Source organism: Euprymna scolopes, chromosome 20 (assembly GCF_053919585.1).
Source record: "Euprymna scolopes isolate OS-2025 chromosome 20, ASM5391958v1, whole genome shotgun sequence".
Lineage (NCBI taxonomy): Eukaryota > Metazoa > Mollusca > Cephalopoda > Sepiida > Sepiolidae > Euprymna > Euprymna scolopes.
In genome coordinates, this window is record NC_136501.1 from 90,315,905 (window position 1) to 90,340,990 (window position 25,086).

The window sequence follows — 25,086 nt, forward strand, 5'->3', positions numbered from 1 at the left end:
AGCGTTTATCATCACATCTGCACTCTTTAATGTCCAGCGAAGAAAGAAAATGGATGATATAAACCGGAAGTGAAGGTAGCTGTATCGCTCCCTGGTGGCCCGGTACGGTGTTACTAGAGTTGAAGGGCGACAATCGTGTTTAACAGTGACATTCACCCAAGATGAGTTAAACCGACTTCCTCCAAAGGAGGAGGTGTTAAGGGAATATTAAATTTAATTTACAAGCACTCCCCAGTTGCATGTTTATTCAGGTCATGGTAGATGATGCCGTTTGTTTGTTTTTTTACAGTTTTTCCATGAAGGTGTCGATGTCCTCCTACATTGTATTTCCAAATGATCACCCATATACTACTGGCCAAGTTCAATGTTGCTTAATTTCAGTGATCTAATCAGAGCCGGTGTGTCAATTTAGTTAGGCCGTTTCTGACAAAGAGGGAAGAATTGTTGTGTTTTGAGAACGAATTTATACATTTAATTTATTGTTGGTTAGTTTTTTTTTCTTTTTTTTTTTTTTAGCTCTTAATATCAAGTGACTTCATATATTGTCTGGAGCAATTTCCAATAAAAAATAAAGGATGTTTTCATTTATTTATTGTTTTTTTTCTTGCAGTCGTTACATCACATATGATGACAGCCATGTGGATCCACATTCCCCTCCCATCATCATTTTACCTTTGGTTGATGAGGCCAGGAACATGGGAGAAAATGTGGATTTCAGCATTAAAGGTAAGCTTATATTGAGATTGGATTATGAAAACTTTCTCAATCGAATGGATGAATAAATGTCTGCATTTTAAAATATTATTTTCCTGAACACTGAACAAATAAACTATTAAACAAATAAGATATTGAATAAACCATTAAACAGATACAATATTGAATATACCATTAAATAAATAAAATATTAAACAAATAAAATATTGGATAAACTATTAAACAAATAAAATATTGAATAAAACATTGAACAAAGAAAATATCGAATAAACCATTAAACAGATAAAATATCGAATAAACCATTAAACAAACAAAATATTGAATAAACTATTAAACAGATACAATATTGAATAAACCATTAAATAAATAAAATATTAAACAAATAAAATATTGTATAAACTATGAAACAAATAAAATATTGAATAAATCATGAAACACAAAAAATATTGAATACACAATTAAACAAACAAAATATTGAATAAGCTATTAAACAAACAAAATATTGAATAAACCATGAAACATATAAAATATTGAATACACAATTAAACAAACAAAATATTGAATAAATCATTAAACAGATAAAATATTGAATGAACCATTAAACAAGTAAAATAAATAAAATATTAAACAGATAAAATATTAAATAAACTATTAAACATATAAAATATTGAAACAAATAAAATATTGAATAAATCATGAAACACAAAAAATATTGAATACACAATTAAACAAACAAAATATTGAATAAGCTATTAAACAAACAAAATATTGAATAAACCATTAAACAAATAAAATATTGAATAAACCATTAAACAAATAAAATATTGAATAAACCATTAAACAGATAAAATATTGAATAAACCATTAAACAAATAAAATATTGAATAAAACCATTGAACAAATAAAATATTGAATAAAACATTGAACAAATAAAATATTGAATAAAACATTGGGCCAATAAATCACTAAAAATTAAAACATTAACTGAATTAAACATTAAAGATATAAAATATAAGCGAACATCGAAGAAACAAACGATTGACTAAATAAAATATTGTTTAAATATAAGACTGAACGGATGATACATTTAACGAATAGAACATACAATGAACAATACATTGAATAGATAGAACATTGCGCAAGTTGGGACTTAGGTTACTATATGTGTCATTTCTAAAATATAAAAATAAAAAATAAAACATTGAAGAAATAACCAACTGACTAAATAAAATATTGAATAAATAAAACACTAACGAACGTTTGGACTAATAAAACATCGAACTAACGAAACATTGAAGAAATAAATCATTGAGCAGATATAAAATTGAAATATAAAACACTGAACCAACAAAACATGGAAGAAACTGAACAAATCGAATATTGAAGAAATAAAATATTAAACAGCTAAAACATAGAATAAATAAAATATGAAATAAATCAAGTCTTGAACCAATAAAACATTGAACAAAACATGTGGCATGACTTGACCACATGACTACAGTTCATCTATATTTAAGGAGAGCGAAACTTGTAGTGGTCAGTTGAAGTTTTGAGTTGAAAATGCAAACTCATAGCGAACCGTTAGCTGTATAGTTACCAAATTAGTTGCTACCCGACATGGACAGCTATTAGTGTACCTATTGAAATTAATCTATTTTATATCATTATGTCTATAGTCTCCCACTCGATGATGCAACACATCTGAATAAAAATTTAAAAAAATAAAACATTCAAATAAACACGTTTGAACTAAAATCGAACACATATCTGATGAAGGGAATTCCAAAATATTATACAACACAGAAATTATATCTAACCGTGCTGGCGCAAGTAAGAACATAAGAAATATATATATACGAGGTGCCTTAAATAAGTTTCTAAACTTTTTTGTACAGGCATTTAAAATTGTTGTAGACTCTTGAAAATGTTATACATCTCATAAGATGACGGACCAATTTTTATGACTTAAGGTTCAAAGGATCAGCTACAGCAGAAATTAGAATACACTCTACTAAAGCCTGATTACCACAGCTGGTTAATTTCAAAATGCAATTTGGACGTAAGGACACTTTAGAAGAACGATATACAATAAAATTCGATTTTAAACTTGGAAAAAATGCCACAGAAACGTATGGAATGTTTCAGACTGCTTTTGGACCATCTTGCATGAATTAAGCATCAGTTTTTGAATGGCATAAGAGATTCAAGGAAGGTAGGGCGTCTGTGAAGGATGATGAGAGGTGTGGGAGGAGTAAGGAAGTCAGAACACCAGATTTGATTGGCCAAATAAAGAATTTCATGCATAAAGACCGTCATGTATTTATTGAGACAGTATATGCATATTTTGATGTCAGTGTGGGAACTCTACACACAATTATTTGCAAGGAACTGAAGATGCAGAAGATTTGTGTGAAGTTTGTCTCAAGGGTGTTCATAGAAGATCAGAAAGAAAGACGTCGTGACATCAAGGTGGGCATCAAGACAGTTCCTCGCCCTCCCTATAGTCCAGACCTTGCTCCCTGTGACTTTTGGTTATTACCTAAGCTCAAGAAAAAACTTAGAGGTTGTCGTTATGAGAAATTGAGGAGATGGAAGAGGCTGCGATGTGGGTCATTGATATGCTCACACACTTCCATGGGGCCTTCCAGAAGTTGTTGGAACAGTACAAGTGCATTGCAGCCGGAGGAGATTACTTCGAAGGGGACTAGAATTTCATAAAATAAAAAGTCAATAAAAAGTGTTCATACGAAAAAAGTCTGGAAACTTATTGAAGGCACCTCGGATATACTGTAGTGATAAAGGTGTATTTGCATAGCTTATTCCATGATTATAAGATTTAATTCATTTTATCTTGCGTCTATCCGTTACAACATTGCATTGTTTTGCCTTCTATGAATTTCCTTTATATACACACTAAAGAATTCTTCAAACAAACTACATGAACCTCTGAACAAATAAAACATTAAACAAATAGAATATTGAACAATTAAAACATTGAATGATGAAAACATTGAAAAGATGAAAAACCTTGAACAAATAAAACATTAAAATAACAATAAAATAGATACCCGTTTTCTTATTTCTGTTATTCTACTTTTTTAGTGCGCAGCCATTGCCCTGTGGAAGTCACATGGAGGCATTATGAAGACATCATCCTGCCATCAGAGAAATACAAGATGACAAAAGACACCGATGAATACCATCTCCAAATCTCTGACCTCAGTCTTGATGATGGCGGCCGCTGGCAATGTAGAGTTGTCAATTCTTATGGACAGGTGGAGACAACCTGTAAATTGACTGTTCACAGTAAGTAATAGTTACTTATCGTTAAACAAAGTCCTGGGAAGGTGCTACCAGATCAGGCTGTCTGAAGATATTGGTTTCCTGACCTAAACTGCATTGAAAATTAATGTCATTGTTTTTTTTCTTTTCTCTTTGCAAAATTCAATCAAAGTCAAAAACAAAAACAACAATCTTCCTCTACAAAACAACCAAACCAAACACCATGAATAAATATTGTACAATATACAAAAGCTTAAAGCATAAGAACTTTTTCAAAATAACTGCATTTGACATTAAATAACCCAAAAAGGGTTGATATGCCATAAAACAAAACAACTAAACCAAACACTGAATTGAATATATAAAGAACTCTTCGAAAAAGACTGGATTTGGTATTAAATAACTCCAAAGGGTTGATATGTGTAAAATAAAATAACAAACAACAAGTCCCAGGAGTAGGGTTTTGAAATTCTCCACTTATAACCACTTATCTTATTTTGGATCAAATATATCTGAGGCACTCTAGAATAAACAATGACCAAAAAGCTACTTATGCCTGAAAGTATCCTGTACTCTATAAGGCCACCATTCGCCCATGTCACATTTGGGCTGGTGCATCTGCTACTAGTCTCTCGCTCCTGGACAAAGTTCAAAAGAGAGTCACCAACCTGATAAGTCCTTAGCTGTCATCTAAGCTTTAGCCTCTGTCTTATAGATGAAATGTTGCATCCCTCTGCATGTTCTACATGTATTTTAATGGTGAATGCTCTGACGAACTACAAGCACTTGTACCCCCTCGATGTGAATACCCCCGACAAATCCGACAAGCAGCAAAATCCCATCCCTGTACACATTAGAGATCCCTAGGTGTAAGAAAGCCTCCTACTCCAATAGTTTCTTCCCCAGAACTGCTAGACTTTGGAACTCCCTTCCGGTATTCTGCTTTCCCAACTGTACTGATATGCAGAAGTTCAAATGAAATGTGAACAAACATCTTGCTGCTCATCTCCCTACATAGAATCCCTGCAACTTATGTCCCCGATAGTAGCCCTCTACATCAAAGTGGCAATGTGCCTTGTTTGGGAGTGAAAATGGAATAAAAATAAAATTAAAGGACACATTTTACAATTTACACCACCTTTTTCTTTTTTTTCTTCTTTTTTTCTTTTTTTTTCTTTTTCTTTTCCTCTTTCTTTCTTTTTCTTTTCCTTTTTCTTTCTTTTTCTTTTTCTTCTTTTTCTTTTTCTTCTTTTTCTTTTTTTCTTTTTTCTTTTTTTTCTTTTCTTTCTTTTTTTCTTTTTTTTTCTTTTTCTTTTCCTCTTTCTTTTCCTTTTTCTTTCTTTTTCTTTTTCTTCTTTTTCTTTTTTCTTTTTCTTTTCTTCTTTTTCTTTTTTTTCTTTTTCTTTTTCTTTCGCTTGAATTATAAACAAATCAATACAGGTTATTTGTAGATTTGCTTTCACAAAATTTTTATTACAAAAAAAAAAAGATGTGATTTTTAAAAAAATTTTCCAAATAAGATTTTCTTTAAAATATCTCTTACAATTTTGGTTTCTTTGAGTTTGGATTTTTTGTGGGTATAATGAGATTAAATTAAAATTTTATGTTTTAATTTTTTTTTTTTTAATATTAATTTATCGTCCATAAATTTAATGTTTCAGAACTTTTAGATGAGGATTAATAATTTAGATTATTTGGATTACTATTCTCATCCTTAGTGTTATTTTCACAACGTTTCAACCGATGTAACCTCCCATCTTTTTCGAGTGCATTTTGTCAAACTCAGAAATTTGTATGGAATTTTGACATAAAAATTCACAAATTCAACAAGATGCATTTGAAGATGGCCAGAGGTTACATCAGTCGAAATGTTGTAAAATTAAAGTCCGAATAATCCAAATAATACAAGCAAGATTAATTTTTTTACAAAAAAATATATTTTTAAATATTAAAAAAAATATATGTTATTGTCTAAAGAATATTTTTTAAATATAATATGTTTTGCTATAAAAATCTTTAATTTATCGTAAATGATAAAACGGAAAATCAAAAGTATAAAGAATTGATGTTAATTCAAAAATGTGTCCTTTTAGTAGTTGCTCATTCATGGGGGTGCCTCAAATCTATTTGATTTCTTATTTTATTGTACTCATTTATATAGGATTTTTATTTTTTTTAAATATTATTCATGTTTCTTACTTATAAAGTTGTACCATTTTTCGCTTTCACAGGGAAATTCAAGATATATATGCAATCAGTTATATGGTTAACTAATTTGCATATTGCTTTCCAAAAGAACATTTAATTAGCTAATGACTATTATTTTTAAGTTCAATAAGTGCTTTCATTTTAATATTTCACGTGTATCTCCTCAACGAAAACGCCCACGACCCACCCCACAAGCAGCGAAATCCCACCTCTTCACTGTAATGATCTCTAGCTGCTGGAAGATTTTCTACTGTCATAACTTCCTTTTTTGGATCACTTGATTTTTGGAATTCTCTTTCTGCTCCCTGTTTCCCGACTGTAGCAACATTTTGCTGCTCAACTCTCTACCCAGTTTGCATCGTTATTTCCACCATTTACCAATAACAGCCATTGTCAAGATACACCTGAAGAAGGTCGGAGATTACATCAGCCGGAACTTAGTATGAACAAGAACAAAGATGAGAACATTCCAAATAATATATATTATTAATAATCATCCCAAAAGTTCGAAAACGTCATTAAATCTAATTCAGAATTTTTTAGATGAGGATTGATAATTATTTGGATTGTTCAGACTACCAGTCTCATCTTAATTGTCATTTTCATAAGATTTCGGATGATGTAACCTCCAACCTTCTTCAGGTGCACCTTTTTGAAATTTTGAAGCTTTCTAGTCGAAGTTGGGAACTCTAGAATCTGTTAAGAGTATTTAACTGAACATTTTATTTAATTCATGGGGGTAGATTGTTCTTGTCCTCTCCACTATGACTAGAATAGAATACCATGAGTAGAATTATCAATTTATGTTATCCTCATTTATTATCGACTGCAGTAAGGATTGAACCTTCGACTTTTGGAAGATTAATTGATTTATTAATTCAGATGCAATTTATTTTTACATTTTTTTTTAATTTTTTGCAGATTATACGCTTGAAAAATACCGTGTTCCCAAATTCACCCAAGAACTCCACAATTTTGTAGTATCGGAAGGAGCAGAAGCAAAATTTATATGCAAAGTTTCTGGTCACCCCGATCCTCAAATTACATGGTAATCAAACTTTTTCGTTTTGTGTGTGTGTGTGTGTGTGTGTGTGTGTGTGTGTGTGTGTGTGTATATATATATATATATATATATATATATATATATATATATATATATATATATATATATATATATATATATATATATATATATATAAAACTTTTTCGTTTTGTATGTATTAATGTTGAGACAATTGGAATCCGGAATCGAAAAATCAAAACGTTTTTGAGATATCAGAATCGGAAAAATCTGTGCCTATTTTCCAATACCAAAAACGATTCTTTTTTTTTTATTTGTTTGTTTTCGTTTAAAAACATAATTTCCAATGGCTCATATTAGTAATGAAATGATAAATCTTAATTGTAGATTATCCCCCTTCACATGCAAGGGTATTTTTACATTTACAAAAATATATACATATATTGCATAGGGTTTTCTAGTATATCTTCTAATAGGTTTTTGTAGTAATATATTATATGTAGCTAAGTGGTCTTGTTTCATTTAATAAATAATAAATCTGGTATGTCACAGTATGGATGAGTATCGTAGTCGAAGCAGGAGTTCTTAGCGTGAAGCTTGTGTACCTTTCAATATCTTTTCCAAATGTTTCTACCAGACTGTATTTATGGCTTAACCAGCTAATCACAATATTGCAGGAGGAAAGACCCGGCCGGATATATATATATATATATATATATATATATATATATATATATATATATATATATATATATATATATATATATATATATATATATATTATTATTATTATTCATTGAACTTTTGAATAGTCAAGTCGCTGCCTGATGATATCTGTTGTTTGATTGAAACAAGTGGCTATTTGTAGCAGCGGGATGTGAGCATGTTTATATAACAATAAACAAGTATTATCAGCTCTTTTTATTGAGCACTATCTAACAACCTCGTTGAATTCATTAGTCCATTACTTTTGAATATAAAAAAAACCCGAGTATATATATATATATATATATATATATATATATATATTCATTACATCACATAGAGGTGTCCCTATATTAATAGCTCCATAGGATTTTTTATAAAGTACTAATCTTTAAATGACACGTGTCAAAATTTGAGCCCAATCGGATTATTAGTTTACAAATTACAGTTATTTTAATGAAGCTATTGTTGAACATTTTCAAAACAATAAAAAAAATCCTTATTTTGTATATTGATAAAGCCGTGCTTTCTGATCTAGAAAAATACTGTTCAGGCAAAGTGTTATTCAGATTAAGAGGTAGTACACTGACTTTAAATGCAGTTGAACAGACACAAATGATGCTGATTGCTCAGGTCACCGAATTTGAAGAATCGTATATGTAATTGAGAAAAATGCATTTTTTAAATTTATTTATTTTTTTTTTATTTTTTACAATTTAAATTCAAAGTACGAGCTTTGCAAAAAACCATTGAGGGTGTCCAAAAATTTTGTAATCTTGGTGATAACATTCCATAACCGAAAAATTCATCTCGAAAAATCATATCTCAAAATAATTATTCCCATTTGAATTAAAAGAAACAGAATTAATCCGTTCCAAGGGTAAGAAATTTACCCAAATTAACCTCAAATTATGCTCAGCGATCATTAAATAAAGATGAATACAATACTAATGACAGAGAAGTTGATATATAATAATAAATATTAAAACCATAACAAAATAGAGTCGTACTCACCGTCTAGGCGAGTGCTAGCGTACAGGATGCATGCAATGAGGAGGGAGGGAGAGAACCAAGGCTACCACACACACACACACACACACACACACACACACACACACACACACACACACACACACACACACACAAACGATATGATGACTGAAAAGGGGCAAGATTATACACAATTAAAAACGTTGAATGAACTCATTAAATGCTTAATATTCAAGTCTTAATGTAGCAGAAACAATGAAATAAAAAAATAAAATAAAAATAAAGAATATAATTGTAACGAACTTACTATGGAGACAGGGATGAGCGGCTAATGAAAGTGAGCTAGGAAGAGGAGGAGGGGGAGAAGGGGAGGAGGGAGGGGAGGAGGCGGGGAGATATAACTGAGACAGCATAGTCTAGCCTCTGATATACACAAACACACTTTTTTTCTTGCTTGTGTCTTGAATTTTTTTTGGGGGGGGGGGCTTTTTCTTTAGTATTTGGGGAAGGGGGGGCTTTTCATTTTTAAATTTTTGGCATTGCATGATTTTTTAAAATCTTATCCCAAAAAAGATTGTTGTATCTTCGGGCATGAACATAGATACAGTGTATCATCACATGAATAAAAAATAAAGAATAAAATTTTAATCAACTTATCATGGAGATAGAAATGAGCGATTTACGAAGATGACCTAGGAGGAGGAGGAGGCAGGGAGAGATGGCTGAGACAGCATACCCCCCCACACACACACACATTTTTTTTGCTTTGCATGTTGTATTTTGGGGAGCTTTTCCATTTATCTTTGTAGAGGGGAGGGACTTTTCGCTGTTATTATTTTTGGCGTTGCGCTATTTTTGAAATTATATCTAAAAACTCATCGTATCTTTATGCATAAATACAGATACAATGTATCGTTGTATTTAATAAAAAAAATCATATCTTATTGCGTTCGTATCTCAAGGTAGTAATTGGTCATAAAATGTATCAATTGATACTTTTTTATATGAAAAGAATACTTATATATTTTTTGTTATTTCATTTTAGGTACAAGAACAGGAAACCACTTGAAAATGACGGCCCCTACAGATTTATTCAATCAGCTGATGATACTTTTATCCTTATTATTGAAGAAGTAGTAAGAGAAGACTTGGGTTACTATATGTGTCAAGCAGTCAACACAGCCGGTTCAAAATCCACTGAAGCCAAACTTGCTGTTGAAAGTAAGTTGCACGTCTGCTTTCTCAACTAAATTGTCCATGACGTCATCTTTAATAATCAGAAGACAAAAAACAAAAAAAAAAAACAGTGTTCCATCCATATTAATTGATCAATAGCTCTCTTCTATTGAAAAATAGAAGTGTTGGAACCACAGTTACCTCCCTTGTCAATAATTGTTTCTAGTGTTCCATGATTTGATACTCTCGTGTCCTCGCATGGTTGGAAATTATAAAATGAAACCTTGTCTCTTATTAGTATGATTTTGTAACCAATCGGACATCGTTCAAATAATTCTGATTCTTAGCATGATTATAAGATATTAACGTAAAAGTTCCCTAGCGGCGTGTCACCACAGTTGAGATTATGCAAGTACGTTTACATGTCTGTATATTTGCATTTATTCAGACTACTGTTCTCATCTTCAGTGTTATTCTCACAACATTTAAGCCTATGAAATCTCCGACTTTCTTCAGATGTGTCTTGTCAAACTGGGGGATTTATATTTTATTTAATCCACAAATCCATAACTGGGTAGAATTGTATTCTCACTATTACCCACACTGAGGATTGAACCGTTAACCTCCTGAAGACTGTCACTTAGAACTGAATTTTACTAAGTACTTTATCCGTTAGACCACGGGTATTTGTGTTTGATCAATTTGACCGCAAGATTCCTGCATTCGACAAGATGCACCTGAAGCAGGTTGGAGGTTACATCGGCCAGAACGTTGTGATAATAACATTCAAGGTGAGAACAGTAGTCCAAATAAACCAAATTATCAATCATAATCTCAAAACTTCAGAAACATTGTATTTCTGTTCATTCACACATTATTATTTCGTCTCTATGACAACTCATGCATTTTTTTTTTCATTGCCATTGAATGCTGTATTTTTTGTTTGGGATTCAACTCATTATATGTCGTCAATAAGATGCCTTTAATGTCTAGACGGCATGACTAATATAATGTTGGTAATCTATTTTATATAGTGTATTTATCTATGTAAATGTGTTCACGTAAGTCAGAAACTATAGTAGACACATCCATAAATTTGACATATTCTTTTTTCAGCATTGCCGCAAACAGAATATTGATACTTCTTTTGTACTATTCATTCTTTTGGGGATCAACAGCAACAGTCGGTTGGGGGGAGGGACAATACATAGAACTATTTCTTTTTCCATCGACCTTTGATGTGAAATGATCCTTTTTGTCTTAACATTTAAAAATGCAATATATTTTTGAACGTATATAAATGTAAGAATAATAAGACGATCGTAGAGTTTAGATCTAGAAAAAATGTAATTGTACATGGCTCAAGATTAATAATACATCGTTCAAGAGTAATTTTTTATCGTTCAAGAGTAATTTTTTATCGTTCAAGAATAATTATGTATGACTCAGGATTAATTGTATATGACTCAGGATTGCTTGTGCATAGCTCAGAACTTTTGTACATGATTCAAGATTAATTTTATGTCTTGAGATAAATTGTACATGGCTTAGAATTAATTGTATATAACTCAAGTTAATTTGACATGTCCCAAGATTAATTGTACCTGACTCCCAATTAATTAAACATGAATTATTTATACATACGTCAATATATATATATATATATATATATATATATATATATATATATATATATATATATATATATATATATATACTGGCTGAAGATGAATTATACATCGCTCAGGAATAATTTCACATTGTTCAACATTAATTGTGCATGGTTCATGAGTAATGTTGTATAGCTCAAAATTAATTGTACATGACTCAATAGTAATAATACATTTCACAAGATTAATTGTACAATAATTAACGTTATACGTTACTATCTAAAAAGGTATTTTTTTACAAAGGAATCACCACTTATCAAGGGCCAGAGGCCACTCAAGAATAAGGATTAAAGAGTGAACAGTAGTCAAAGGGATAATATTATAGTAATCATTAGAAGTGTACATTTGGTAAATTAGATTACTTAAGGTGAACGGCTCATCAAGAACTTGTTTACATTGGACTTGAAGACGACCATATTGTAGTCAGCTGGAAAGCAGCCAAAACGAAGAGATTTCACAGGTGTGCAGTTCTAAAAAGGAAGCTTTGTTCATGGAATCTACGTTTAGGTTTAGGCGCAGACAAAGAGTGGGGGAAATTATTGATAGTGTTTTCGGCTAGATGAGCGTTTCTTGTGAATGTTTGGCGAGGGAGGACCATAGATTGGAGCTCAGACGAGCACTTGTCATGAAAATAACGATCTGACTTTTGCAAAGCATAGCAAGATTTCAGAACCAATTAATCTAAACACTATCATTGTTCATCTCAAGAATTCACAACTGTAAGATTTCAGAAATTAACATTTTATGTTTGTTTTCTTTCTCAGCTGTGGAAAAACCACTCTGCTTATTGGAAAGGAACCCACTTCAGCGAGGTCGAGTGAAAAGTGAGAGAAGCGGCAGCCAAAAGGATAAATACGTCTGCGCCCCTGAATTCACGACGAAATTGAAGAGCAAAACCGTCCCGTTAGATAGCACTGTGAAGCTAACATGTTCTGTGTCAGGTGTACCTGAACCTGACATCCAATGGTACAAAAACGGAGAGAAGATTTACAGCAGTCTCAACTGTTGTACGAGTGTAAGTTACTTGTTGCTCTCATTTAAACGCGCCAGATTTACTTGTAAAACGAGAATTGTCCTAATGGACCAGCACACACACAGATATCAATCATGGTGATATTTTAAGAGTTTGAAAACCTGATATTTTCTCTGGAGAATGATTGAAATAAAAACAGGTGGAAATCTCAAGGCATTACATTTCTGATACAACTTGTAGACCTTATATATGGGTTCAATATAAAGAGCACATATATATATATATATATATATATATATATATATATATATATATATATATATATATATATATATATGACAACAAGAGAATGAAATGAAGACACAAAACTATATATAGGTAGATATAGAATGGATCATTTATTGAATAATGGAATACAGGCAAAATTTAGGGGATAGAAGGGATTGTATAAGCTCCAATAATTATTGTTGAGCTTGGCATTATCCGGATAAGTCTCCTTTTGTGGAATTGATCTTTCTCTTTTCTCTTTTACTTAAAGCTATATATATATATATATATATATATATATATATATATATATATATATATATATATATATATATATATATATATATATGAATGAATGAAAAAAAAGGTAGATGTATAAATTATATAAAGATTTATATAATTTATTTAAAACACATTTAGAAAAATTTTCTTATCAAACTTGGAAGAGAAGGGAAATCTCAAATTTCTTATATACTTAAAAAGTTGAAGACAAATCCGAATCCTTTCATGCTATAAAATTTGGCCTTTTCACAGTCGACTTAGTACGTACTGCTTCAAAACGTGTGTAAAATAACAGACTTGGTGAATTTTATTGCTGCAATTTGATTTAATATATATGAGGGTCGTTCCAAAACTAAGGCCACCTATACTTTAACTCATGAACTAAAACGTTGAAGAGCTACGCAAACGGAAGTGGTAACATTAAAACAAGTGACCTTTTGTACTCGAGAATTTATTTTTCTACATAGTCACCACCATTCTCAATGCACTTTTGCCATCAACAGAGTGGCGTCTGTGCATGGGTGTCTGAAAGGCAATTTGTCACTCACATCTTTGTCGCCACTTTGAAATCGACAAACTTATCTCCCAAACTGTGCTGACATCAACTGCATCGGTTTTGTAAACATTCGACAGGTGCTAGTGAATGTTGATCGATTAAATGTTTTTTCTGCATAGAGGAATTCAATAACGCATTTCTGCTTTTGGCCTTTGGGTCAAGATCACAGTGTAGTATCTGCTCTTCAGATGCTGCACTTCAATTTCTTGTTCTCTGTCAGTGGAAGAGAAATTCTTCACGACTGAGACAATTTTAAATTTTTGTTCCTTTTCTCCACGTTAAAAAAAACGACCCTGGTGTCTAACTCTGTCCCGTGGGGATGCATTGTAAATAGGAATAACGCATTTCTGATTCTGCCACGTGTCCATGGACTGATTTTTTAGAGTCTCATACTGTCAATATCTGCAACAGAGAGATTAAATTTTCAGATCATGAATGTATAAGTTCAGTCATCATGACAATGCAATTTGCAATCCTCTCTATCTCATCCGAGTGGAATAAAAAAAAATGGCAGGCATTACTTTTGGAAAGTCCCTTGTATATCTCATAAAAAAAAATTAAATCAAGATATAATAATTGTAAACCTTACGTCTAGAATCCTAATTCTGTGTTTTTATCAAAATCCATTATATGATTTTGATTTAGGAAGATATTTAACATTTAAAACTCAAGCTTAAGAGATCTTAATAATGAATTTAAATTCAGGGAATCATGTTTACTTAATGTCTAATAACTATGGATCAAATTCACGCATATGTGATATATTTGAATTTTCAACTGATTCTACTGATATTATTCCTCCTAAATACAGTTAAAAATACTCCCTGAAACTGAAATTTCGTGAATATTTATTAATAGATATCTAATCATTATTGTTAAAAGAGATATTGTAATTTTTATGAAGGGTTTCCACTCAAACCCCTTTTATCCCCTTTACATAAAACTAAGTTAAACTAAATATAGCTTACATTTGAATATAGCACCTGTGTTTTAAAATTCATTTTTATTATTATTCATTATTTTTTAGTTTAGAACTGAATTCTGTACGTAAATATATACACGTCCATATTTTTACATAGAGAGATACACCTACCTAGCTATATATATATATATATATATATATATATATATATATATATATATATATATATATATAGGGTGACCCCCAAAAAATGGGCTCTAACTATAATTAGGCCCCGTGTCTTAGTGTTTTGTCCGAATGAAATGAAACTTTGGTCATAACTAGTTTATTATATTCAAAGCATCACATCAAAACACTAGCGTCTTCAATGCAAATCTGAAGTATTTGAATGTTCAAATAAGGAGCTGTGTCCATATTATGCCCCCTAAAATCCTTTAGAATACTCAAAAAGAACTGAAATTTGGAGAATAGTTAAGCATTAGAACAGAGGCTCCACTTTGTTCATAGCCAAAAAGACCAAAATAAATTGATTTATATATTTCAATAAACTATTCTTATTGTAAAGGGATTCTTTGCGGCAGACTTTACAGCATGTTCTGTGTACTTATTAAACTTCATGCTGTATGAGAATGTCATGTTGCGGGTTTGAACGCTGTGCTCTTGGGAAAGATGCTAGCGGCCTTACTAATGAATTTATCAGTTCTAATCAAATACACTTATTGTAAAGTGACTCTTTTATTTTTTTGTTCACAGAACAATTCTGGACTGGTGTCCCTTGAAATTGCTGTTGCATCCCATGACAGTGAAGGCCAATACATCTGTGAAGCCTCCAACAGTGAAGGAATAGTCAGCTGCAGTTCTAAAATAACTATTGAAGGTAAACGTTTGTTGTGTAGCATTGTCTTTATTAGTAATCAAAATCTTTTACATATTTCTCAAATTAAAATAGTTAAAAGGACAGCATATAACATACAACAAGAAGTACATAGCTCAAGATTAGTTGTACATAGCTCAAGATTAGTTGTATATAGCTCAAGATCAGTTGTATATAGCTCAAAATTAGTTGTACATAACTCAAGATGTACATAGCTCAAGATTAGTTGAACATGGCTACAAATTAGTTGTACATTGCCCGATTAGTTGTACATGGTTGAAGATTAGTTGTACATGGCTGAAGATTAGTTGAACATGGCTCAAGATTAGTTGTACAGAGATCAAGATTAGATGTACATGGATCAAGGTGTACACGGCTCAAGATTACATGAATCAACATTATTTGATACATGGCTCAGGATTATTTGTACATATATATTCAAAATAAAAACATATCTCAGTATTAATCATACATGACTCAAGATTAGTTAAATATGATTCAAGATTAGTTATACATTGCTCAAGGTATATTATACATGGCTCAAGATTATTTGTACATGTATTAAGATTAATTATACATGGCTCAATATTAGTGGAATATGATTCAAGATTAGTTATAAATTGCTCAAGGTATATTATACATGGCTCAAGATTATTTGTACATGTCTTAAGATTAATTATACATGGCTCAATATTAGTGGAATATGATTCAAGATTAGTTATACATTGCTCAAGGTATATTATACATGGCGCAAGATTATTTGTACATGTCTTAAGATTAATTATACATTCATGGCTCAATATTAGTGGAATATGATTCAAGATTAGTTATACATTGCTCAAGGTATATTATACATGGCTCAAGATTATTTGTACATGTCTTAAGATTAATTATACATGGCTCAATATTAGTGGAATATGATTCAAGATTAGTTATACATTGCTCAAGGTATATCATACATGGCTCAAGATTATTTGTACATGTCTTAAGATTAATTATACATGGCTCAATATTAGTGGAATATGATTCAAGATTAGTTATACATTGCTCAAGGTATATTATACATGGATCAAGATTAATTGTACATGTCTTAAGATTAATTATACATGGCTCAATATTAGTGGAATATGATTCAAGATTAGTTATACATCGCTCAAGGTATGTTATACATGGCTCAAGATTAATTGTACATGGCTTAAAATTAATTAGTTGTACATAGCTCAAGATTAGTTGTAAATAGCTCAAGATTAGTTGTACATAGATCAAGATAAGTTGTGCGTAGCTCAAGCTTAGTTGTACATTGTTCAAGATTAGTTGTACATGGCTCAATATTAGTTGATACATGACTTAAGATTAGTTGAATATGATTCAAGATTAGTTATACATAGCTCAAGGTATATTATACATGGCTAAAGATTACTTGTACATGGCTTAAAATTAATTAGGTGTACATAGCTCAAGATTAGTTGCTAATAACTCAAGATTAGTTGTACATGGCTCAAGATTAGTTGTACATGGCTCAAGATTAGTTGATACATGACTCAAGATTAGTTGAATATGCTTCAAGATTAGTTATACATAGCTCAAGGTATATTATACATGTCTCAAGATTAATTGTATGTGGCCTAAGATTAATTATACATGGCTCAAGATTAGTTGTACGTGGCTAAAGATTAGTTGTACATGGCTCAAGATCAGTTGTATATGGATCAAGATTAGTTGTCCATAGCTCAAGATTAATTGTACATGGCTTAAAATTAATTGTGCACGACTTTACATTAATTTTATATAAATCAGGATTAACTGTACATGGCTCAAGATCAATTGGATGATGCGGTTTTATGTTATACTTGCATGGGTACTCGGCGTTTCTCGGGTGTGGAGAGGTAGTATAAATAAGGGTACTGAGTAACTAATCTCCTAAAATAATAAATAAATACCTGTGAGTACCCATGCAAGCGCAAAAAAAAAAAAAAAAAAAAAAATAGGTAGGCAGCATTGCCCGGGTGGGGAGAGGTTTTATTATAAGGGTATTGAGCAACCCAGCCCTAAAAAAAAAATAGCAGCAGCAAAAGAAAAAATTAGCAGCAGTAGCCAGGATTAAACGTGTAATGCTATGAGGAAAAGGAAGTGTAAAAAGCGAATGGTTTTGCCGTCTCGCCCACGTGACTTGTGACATCATGCACCTTCGAAATAACATTTTTTTTATACATACGTCGAGATCAGTAGGCGCATGACTTTGCAAAAATATTGACACTGAAAATTGAGCCCTCCTATAAAAGAACAGCCCAGTTGACGGCCAACGTATTAATCCTTTTGGCCAATCTTTGGATACTTGTCATATGACAGATGGATCTTCCTAACGATACCAATTTAGTTCGTTGCATGTGTCGAGAGTTTTTGGGATACATACAAACACACACAAACACACGCACACCCATTTTGCCTTTTATATATATATAGAAGATTATTATACCTGAAAATAACCACTGCAATGTATCTAGTAATAAACCAAAAATGATCAATAGATGAAGTATGTAATAGATTTATTAAACAATTTACGAGTTGTATAACGATTTAAAAGCTGCTGGATGTGCAATGATTATTTTGATGGTCTTCCAGGCACTTTTATTTGACCTAATCTCTTAGGGCAGATAACTCTGTCTTTTGATGGGGTTCAAAGTAGATAAATCTAACTTCTATATTATTTTAGGCTACAGGCCTAATAATCTCACACCTTAAATGACAATATAACCTATTTTTAACTAAACCTTTTGGAGTTCAATTCATACCAAAGTCTTAGCTGATTTTGAAGATGGCTTGTTTTCTGTTATTGTGAAGTATGATCCTGTGCAGTTCTAGGAGGCCCACCTTCCCAGACTTTGTCTTTTTGCACTTTGAGAAGAGATTAGGTTTTTGCTAATCACCTGAGATGCCTCAATCAGAGAATGCTGAGAAATTAATTTTTGTTCAGTCTGAATGCTCTTCTTATGGACGTTGGTTTTAAATTCCCCCTTTGCAATCTTCTGTCATGTTTTCCCACCATGGGAGAAAGATAAACAACCATTTTTATCCTCTATAAACCCTCATGTCTCTAAATAGGTCTGTTATGATTTGGTTTGAAATAACATTTCTCTCACTAAACATGCATATTTAATAGTCACATTTGAAGATTATCTGAATTCTTGTTTTTCTTATTCTTCATAATTTGTCAAAAAAAAAGGAAAATATTCTGTATTATTGCAAAACTAACTTGAAGTGAATATATTTTCTAGGTGATAAAAAACCAGTTGGTGAATCTACTGAGACTGAATCTCCTATCTTTATTGAAACACCGCTCTGTAGCACTGTGGTCATTGGAGGAGATGCTGTGTTTCAATGTGTTGCCAAGGGCAATCCTATGCCTTCATATAAATGGTAAGTTGACTGTGGATTTATTCACAATAGCAACAGTAATAATAATAAAAAAAAGGTTGGTACTTATGCAGAATTTGAACCAGACGTAGCTAACTGGCCACTCGGCTTTGTTCGAAACATGACGTCAACCGCCGGTTTTTGACGAGCATCGCCGATTATCAAAGCGTAACAAAGCTACTCAAAAAAAAAAAAAAAATACTGAAGAAAACTTGTAAATATAATAAAATCACCAGAAAAAAAATAACGAAAATAAAAAATAACAACGACCTACAGTAACAAGTTCTGTTTTATTCTTGTAACGATTTTTTTAGTGAAAAAAACAAAAAAAAAACAAAAAAAAAAAACAAGTAAATTGTATTTTTTTTTTTCAAACAAAATTGAACAAAATTAATAAGAAAACCATTTTTTTTTCATATTTTTGAACAAAGGTTTTAAAAAATCACTTTTTATGTGTTTTTTATGCATTATATAATTTTTTTTTCATTTTCTTTTTTTAAATTTGTAACTAAGGTAAAGTAAACTTAAAAAAAAAAATTCTTTTCATGAACATTTTTTTCTCTGGGGCTGGGCAACTGATTTTTTTAAATTAAATTTAAATTAAGACAGCCGGGATATTCCCTTATGATTAGGTAGACTTTTCTACGGTCTCATGAGACGATATTAAAGTACCGTGAGAAGAGACATCGATGTGGAAGAAACTCTGCCAATCGGGTAGTTTTCCGATATATATTTTAAGATAAAGACAAAAGGATCATTACCACATTTCTGTCTCCATATAAACTCGAGGAGATAACTGCTGAGATGCTTCTGGCGTTTGCAACTGACTGTTGATTCAAGGTGGAGATATTCATCTTGTATAAAGTTGTTAGGAACGGCCGTTTGAGGGTGTGTTGTTTACTTAATTTAATGATATTTTTTTCTTCCAATATTTCCCCCCAGATCGTTTGCTCATTTCCCGTACATTGATCGACGTCTTACGTCAGATTACAGTCAAACCTGAACGCATGACGTCATGTACCGAGCAAAGCCGGGTGGCCAGTTAGTTATGTTTGGTTCAAATTCTGCAGAAGTACCAAAAGGTTATCCAAATTGTGCTAAAGTGTATGATTAATTGTGCATGGCTCAAGAGCGATAGTATATGTCCAAAATGTAATGGTCCATAGCTCAAGGTTTATTTTACGATTAATTGTATGCCACTCATGAGTAGGGCTATGACAACAGAATATTCTTATGATTGTTTTGACTCTCGAGTATATATCCGACACAATTAGACACAGTTAATCGACTAATAACCACATCACTTTATATAAAAGCATATAAGATATTAATGGATACACACTTGACAGTCAAAACCATGAAAAGAATATTCTGTTGTCCTAGCCCTACGCATGAGTAATTTTAGGTGGCTCAAGATTATTTGTATTGTACAATGATTAATTAATAGCTGAAACAAACATTTTATTGAAAACTAATTGTACACAACTCAAAATTAATTATTCACTGCTCAAGATGAATTGCACATCATCATCATCATCATCATTATTATTATTATTATTATTATTATTATTTTATTTTATTTTTTTTTTTTTTGAATAGGTTTCCTTGGTAGTTGCAAAATATGCACTAACATAGTTGAATTCCCACTAAGCCTTATGCTCTTAGGTCAAGGAGTTCGCTTGGTTGGTGTTCACATTCATTCGCATGCATTGTCTATTTGTATTTTCTTTCGCCTTTCAACCGACTTTCTTGTATTATGTATTCAATGAATATTTTGCATAACCTATATTGGAATGCTTAATGTGATCAAAAGCTTTCCAGACTTTACATTTGATGACAAAGAACATTGATGAGATGCCAGTGAGTTTTCATAATTTGGTGATAGTTCATTGCACACTACTCAGGATTAATTGTACATAACTTCACATGGTTCAAGATTAATTGCTCAATATCAATATTTATTGGCTCAAGATAATTATACATGGCTCTAGATTAATTTTCCATTGTTCAAGATTAATTACATTTGGTTCAAGATTAATTATATTTGGTTCAAGATTAATTGCATAAGGTTAAATATTTATTATCTCAAGATTATTGTACATGACTCAAGATTAATTTTACATTGTTCAAAATTAATTGCACATAACTCAGTATCAATTATATATGTTTGAAGATTAATTGTATTTGAATCAGGATTAATTATTAATTATTCGTTGTTCAGTCCATGGCACAAGCGATTTGATACTTTTTTATATCTTATTTTACACACTAGATTCGTAAATTCATTAATATTACTAAATATTCTTCCTTTTCCCCTTATTGAATACAAATCTAAGAGTTCATATTATAAGAAAGTTACTTTTGAATTTTTTATTTAAAATTGTGTTATTTCGTGCAACCTTTACACTTTATAGGACTAAAGATGGTCTAAATGTAGATGAAAATGATCACTGTTCATTGTTTGTGGATAAAAATGGAGGTTGCCGACTTGTGATTCATAACGTGCAAGAAACAGATGCTGGTCTCTACATGTGTATGGCCCATAACACGATGGGTAGAACAAAATGTTCTACAAGATTACGTGTTGTTGGTAAGTACTACTCCGCTCTTATATGATTTATTAGTAAATACTTGTTCATTTCATACGGCAACTTTTGTGCCCCCCCCCCCCGACAAAGGAGAGATTGGTCCTAGTAATTCACTCCCGTTCATCCGTTTGCACTTTTCTCAATAATCACACCTTGGATTTATTTTTGTTTGTTTTGGAAATTTAGCACAAACATTAGTCATGATGAAAGTAAAGTTTTGCCAGAACGGATTTTCCGGGATAATTCGTTACCCACTCTAGGAGATATTATAGGGGTAAAATTGCCCCCAAATCGTTCATCTGTTCATTTGTTTGCATTTTTCTCAATAACTATACCTTGGATTTTTTTGAAATTCTGCACAAAGATTAGTCATGGTGAAAGTAAATTTTTTTTCACTTGCGGAGGAAAACTCTGCTTGCTCAGCTTGTTTTATAATAAACGAATTTGGTTATCTCGCATATCTACCGATTCAAACGACTTCCTGTTTGTAAACCCGTCTGTAGTTATTTAATCTGAATACCGACAAGAATGTAGGTCAAGACATCTGGAAATTGGATATCTTCATTGAAATATATTTATAGAAAAGCTTTAAAAAAATGTTTATTTACAGAAAATACTAGCAGAAATTAATAATACTGAAAGTAGAATATTTAAAAAAATATATTAAAATAAATTAAATAAATGGAAAAGAAAATCACCGAAGTTAAGCAATGTTTATCCTGGCCAGTACCAGATGGGTGACCATTTGGGAAGGCGAGGCGCTGTATGTACTGCGAGGTAAAATACCAAGTTGAGAAACTGGCGCTGTCTATCATTTTGAGGGCAGATGGGACTCTCTTAAGCCGTGGTAGGCACCCCATCTAGTGATGGCGTCACAATAAAAAATACCCTTGATAACCCTGGCGAAGCATCAAGTATTCAGCTATCGACAAGATTTGAATTACACTACAAACTCATGTAGTGAGTTCAATCTCTGCTACGGTTGCGCTGGATTAGTTTGGTGCATCAATCAGGTAACATAATACTTAGTTTGCCGCACCTTATCATGACAAAGGTCTATACAAAATTTCAACCAGATCGGCTCAGTAGTTCCCGTGAAAAAGTGAAACAGACAGACAGATTAAGAGAAATATCATATAGATTGATGCCTAATACTTATCAAATTTAATTAAAACTAAAGTTGAATCAAATATTTTTTGATGCGATACTATTTTCCCAATGATTTAAGTGACGTAGCTACGCATATTTACTTAGCAAATTTGTTTTTTGATCCTCCGACAAAAAGAGGGTGGACCTGTAAATTCACCCTCGTCCGTTCGCACTTTTCTCAATAACTACGCCTTGGAAGTTTTTGAAATTTTGCACAAACATTAAACATGGTATGAGTAAAAAATAACAGAACGGATTTTGTAGGAAAACTCCGGTTGCCCCCCTAGGGGTGCCTTTCGGGTTAAAATGGTTAAAATTGACACTTTTGTGTTTATTAAAAAAGATTGATGCCTTGAACTTTTATAAAACTTTCTGAAAAGTTGTAGCTAACTGATTTCTCTATAAATTTGTTTGTCTATACTTCGCGGTACTTCTTGATTGTGCCCCAGGGGCTCTTTTAGGGCTAATAAAAACACTCCATTTATGGGACTATTTTACCATCTTTGTCTAAAATTTTCTGTGTATGTCTATTTAGCAGTTTTCCATGGTGCTGAACTCAAATTTAAATATGTCAAGACCTTGGGGACTTTTGGGGCTAAATGGGGGGTGGGTCAAATTATAGAATTAGTCATTTCTTTTTATGCATGGTGCAGAACTCAAATTTACATATGTTAAGGCCTAAAACTGCACCGTTTGTTCATTTTTACCAGGATTTGACGTCCCTTGGGGACTTTTGGGGCTAAATGGGGGGGAGGAATGCTGAACTTAGTCATTTTTTATGCCTCGTTCACTGTGAACTCACAGGGGACCATGTATACTTCACTTTTTTTTTGTATTTTATCATTCAATTTAATTAATTTTATTTTTAGGTCACGATGAGGCTCATGAACATCGCGGATTATCTCGAGATCGACCAACTGGTCGCAGCCATCAGAAATTTGAGAAAATTCCTGACCCGGATATCTCAAACCGAATGATGATGTCCGGCCGGCCACCTTACTTCACCTTGATGTTGCCCAAATTGATCGAACTAAATGAGGGCGACAAACTGCGCTTAGATTGTTCCCTGGAAGGTTATCCTTCACCTGTTGGTAAGTTTACATTTATGAAGCAATTGCATGTCCTCTTCTGTTTTATTTTTACTGCCTTTTTTTTTTCTTACTAAGACGTCACTACTTATCAAGGTCAAAAGACCACTCGAGGATAAGAGTTAAAGGGAGTGTCAGGTGGATGGTGAGACAACATAAAGGTGATTGGTAATGATGGTGGTGATTCAGCAAAATTTGATTATTTAAAATGGCGGATTAACAAGAATATAAAAATAAAATGTTCTTTTTATATAAAAACCGTCCAGCACTATATATGTGTGTGTGTGTGTGTGTGTGTGTGTGTGTGTGTGTGTGTGTGTGATGGTTGTATAGATTGGTTTCCTAGATGTAAATCTAATGAAACCCACTTGATTATTAAAGAGTGCTGAATGGAGGACAGATTATAGTTTGTTTATTATACGAGCATTATTGGTTACATATGTGCACACATGTTTCAGTGGAATCCCAATTCAAAGAGACCACTTCATCAGACCAAAAATATATATAAAATCCCTGCTGTCAGCCTGCTATCCACAAGCCAATTTTCTACCTTGCTATCACACACCTTGGCCTATTTTTTTCCCATCCCGCTCCTCACCTACTCTACTTCCACTCTGCCCTGATATATATATATATATATATATATATATATATATATATATATATATATATATATATATTTATTTATTTATTTGTGTGCATGTGTGCTTAGTTTTAATATCTATTTTGATTCTTTTTGTCTGCATGCATATGGTGACAGGAATTTTATTGTCTAGTATTATGCCTTCGATATTACTTAATGTATGTTTTGTAAGGCATTTTTTTGTCTAATAGTTTTTTATTATTGAATCTGAGTCTCTCTCTCTCTCTCTCTCTCTCTCCCTCTCTTCTCTCTCTCTTTCTCACACACACACACACACACACACACATACATACACACACATGCACACAAGAGCTTGTTTGCAAAAGCAACGTATTCTTCATCATCCAGTTTTGGTATTCAGAGTGCTGCATGTGTCCCGGACTCCGAGGTGGGAGGAACTACACCGGGCGTCTCAACATGAGATTATTATATTAAAGGATAGAAAAATAATCGAACACCTGATACATAGATATACAACTGCCGTTAGATAAAGTTGCATCTAACTTTTACAATTCTCAGATTCCTTGAAATAATTGTGCGAATTGTATCCTGCAGAAATATGTA

General features: G+C 32.0%; 1 protein-coding gene across 1 annotated transcript in view; it reads left to right on the top strand.

The window, feature by feature from the left end:
- Positions 1 to 25,086, top strand: part of LOC145241627 (uncharacterized) — a 377,797-nt gene that overhangs the window by 192,769 nt on the left and 159,942 nt on the right. The window contains exons 20-28 of the mRNA XM_080104710.1: positions 611 to 726; positions 3,817 to 4,020; positions 7,126 to 7,252; positions 9,966 to 10,141; positions 12,531 to 12,781; positions 15,520 to 15,643; positions 18,916 to 19,057; positions 21,469 to 21,644; positions 23,661 to 23,882. Of these exons, the coding sequence (XP_079960836.1) occupies positions 611 to 726; positions 3,817 to 4,020; positions 7,126 to 7,252; positions 9,966 to 10,141; positions 12,531 to 12,781; positions 15,520 to 15,643; positions 18,916 to 19,057; positions 21,469 to 21,644; positions 23,661 to 23,882 (1,538 nt within the window). The remainder of the gene's footprint in view (positions 1 to 610; positions 727 to 3,816; positions 4,021 to 7,125; positions 7,253 to 9,965; positions 10,142 to 12,530; positions 12,782 to 15,519; positions 15,644 to 18,915; positions 19,058 to 21,468; positions 21,645 to 23,660; positions 23,883 to 25,086) is intronic.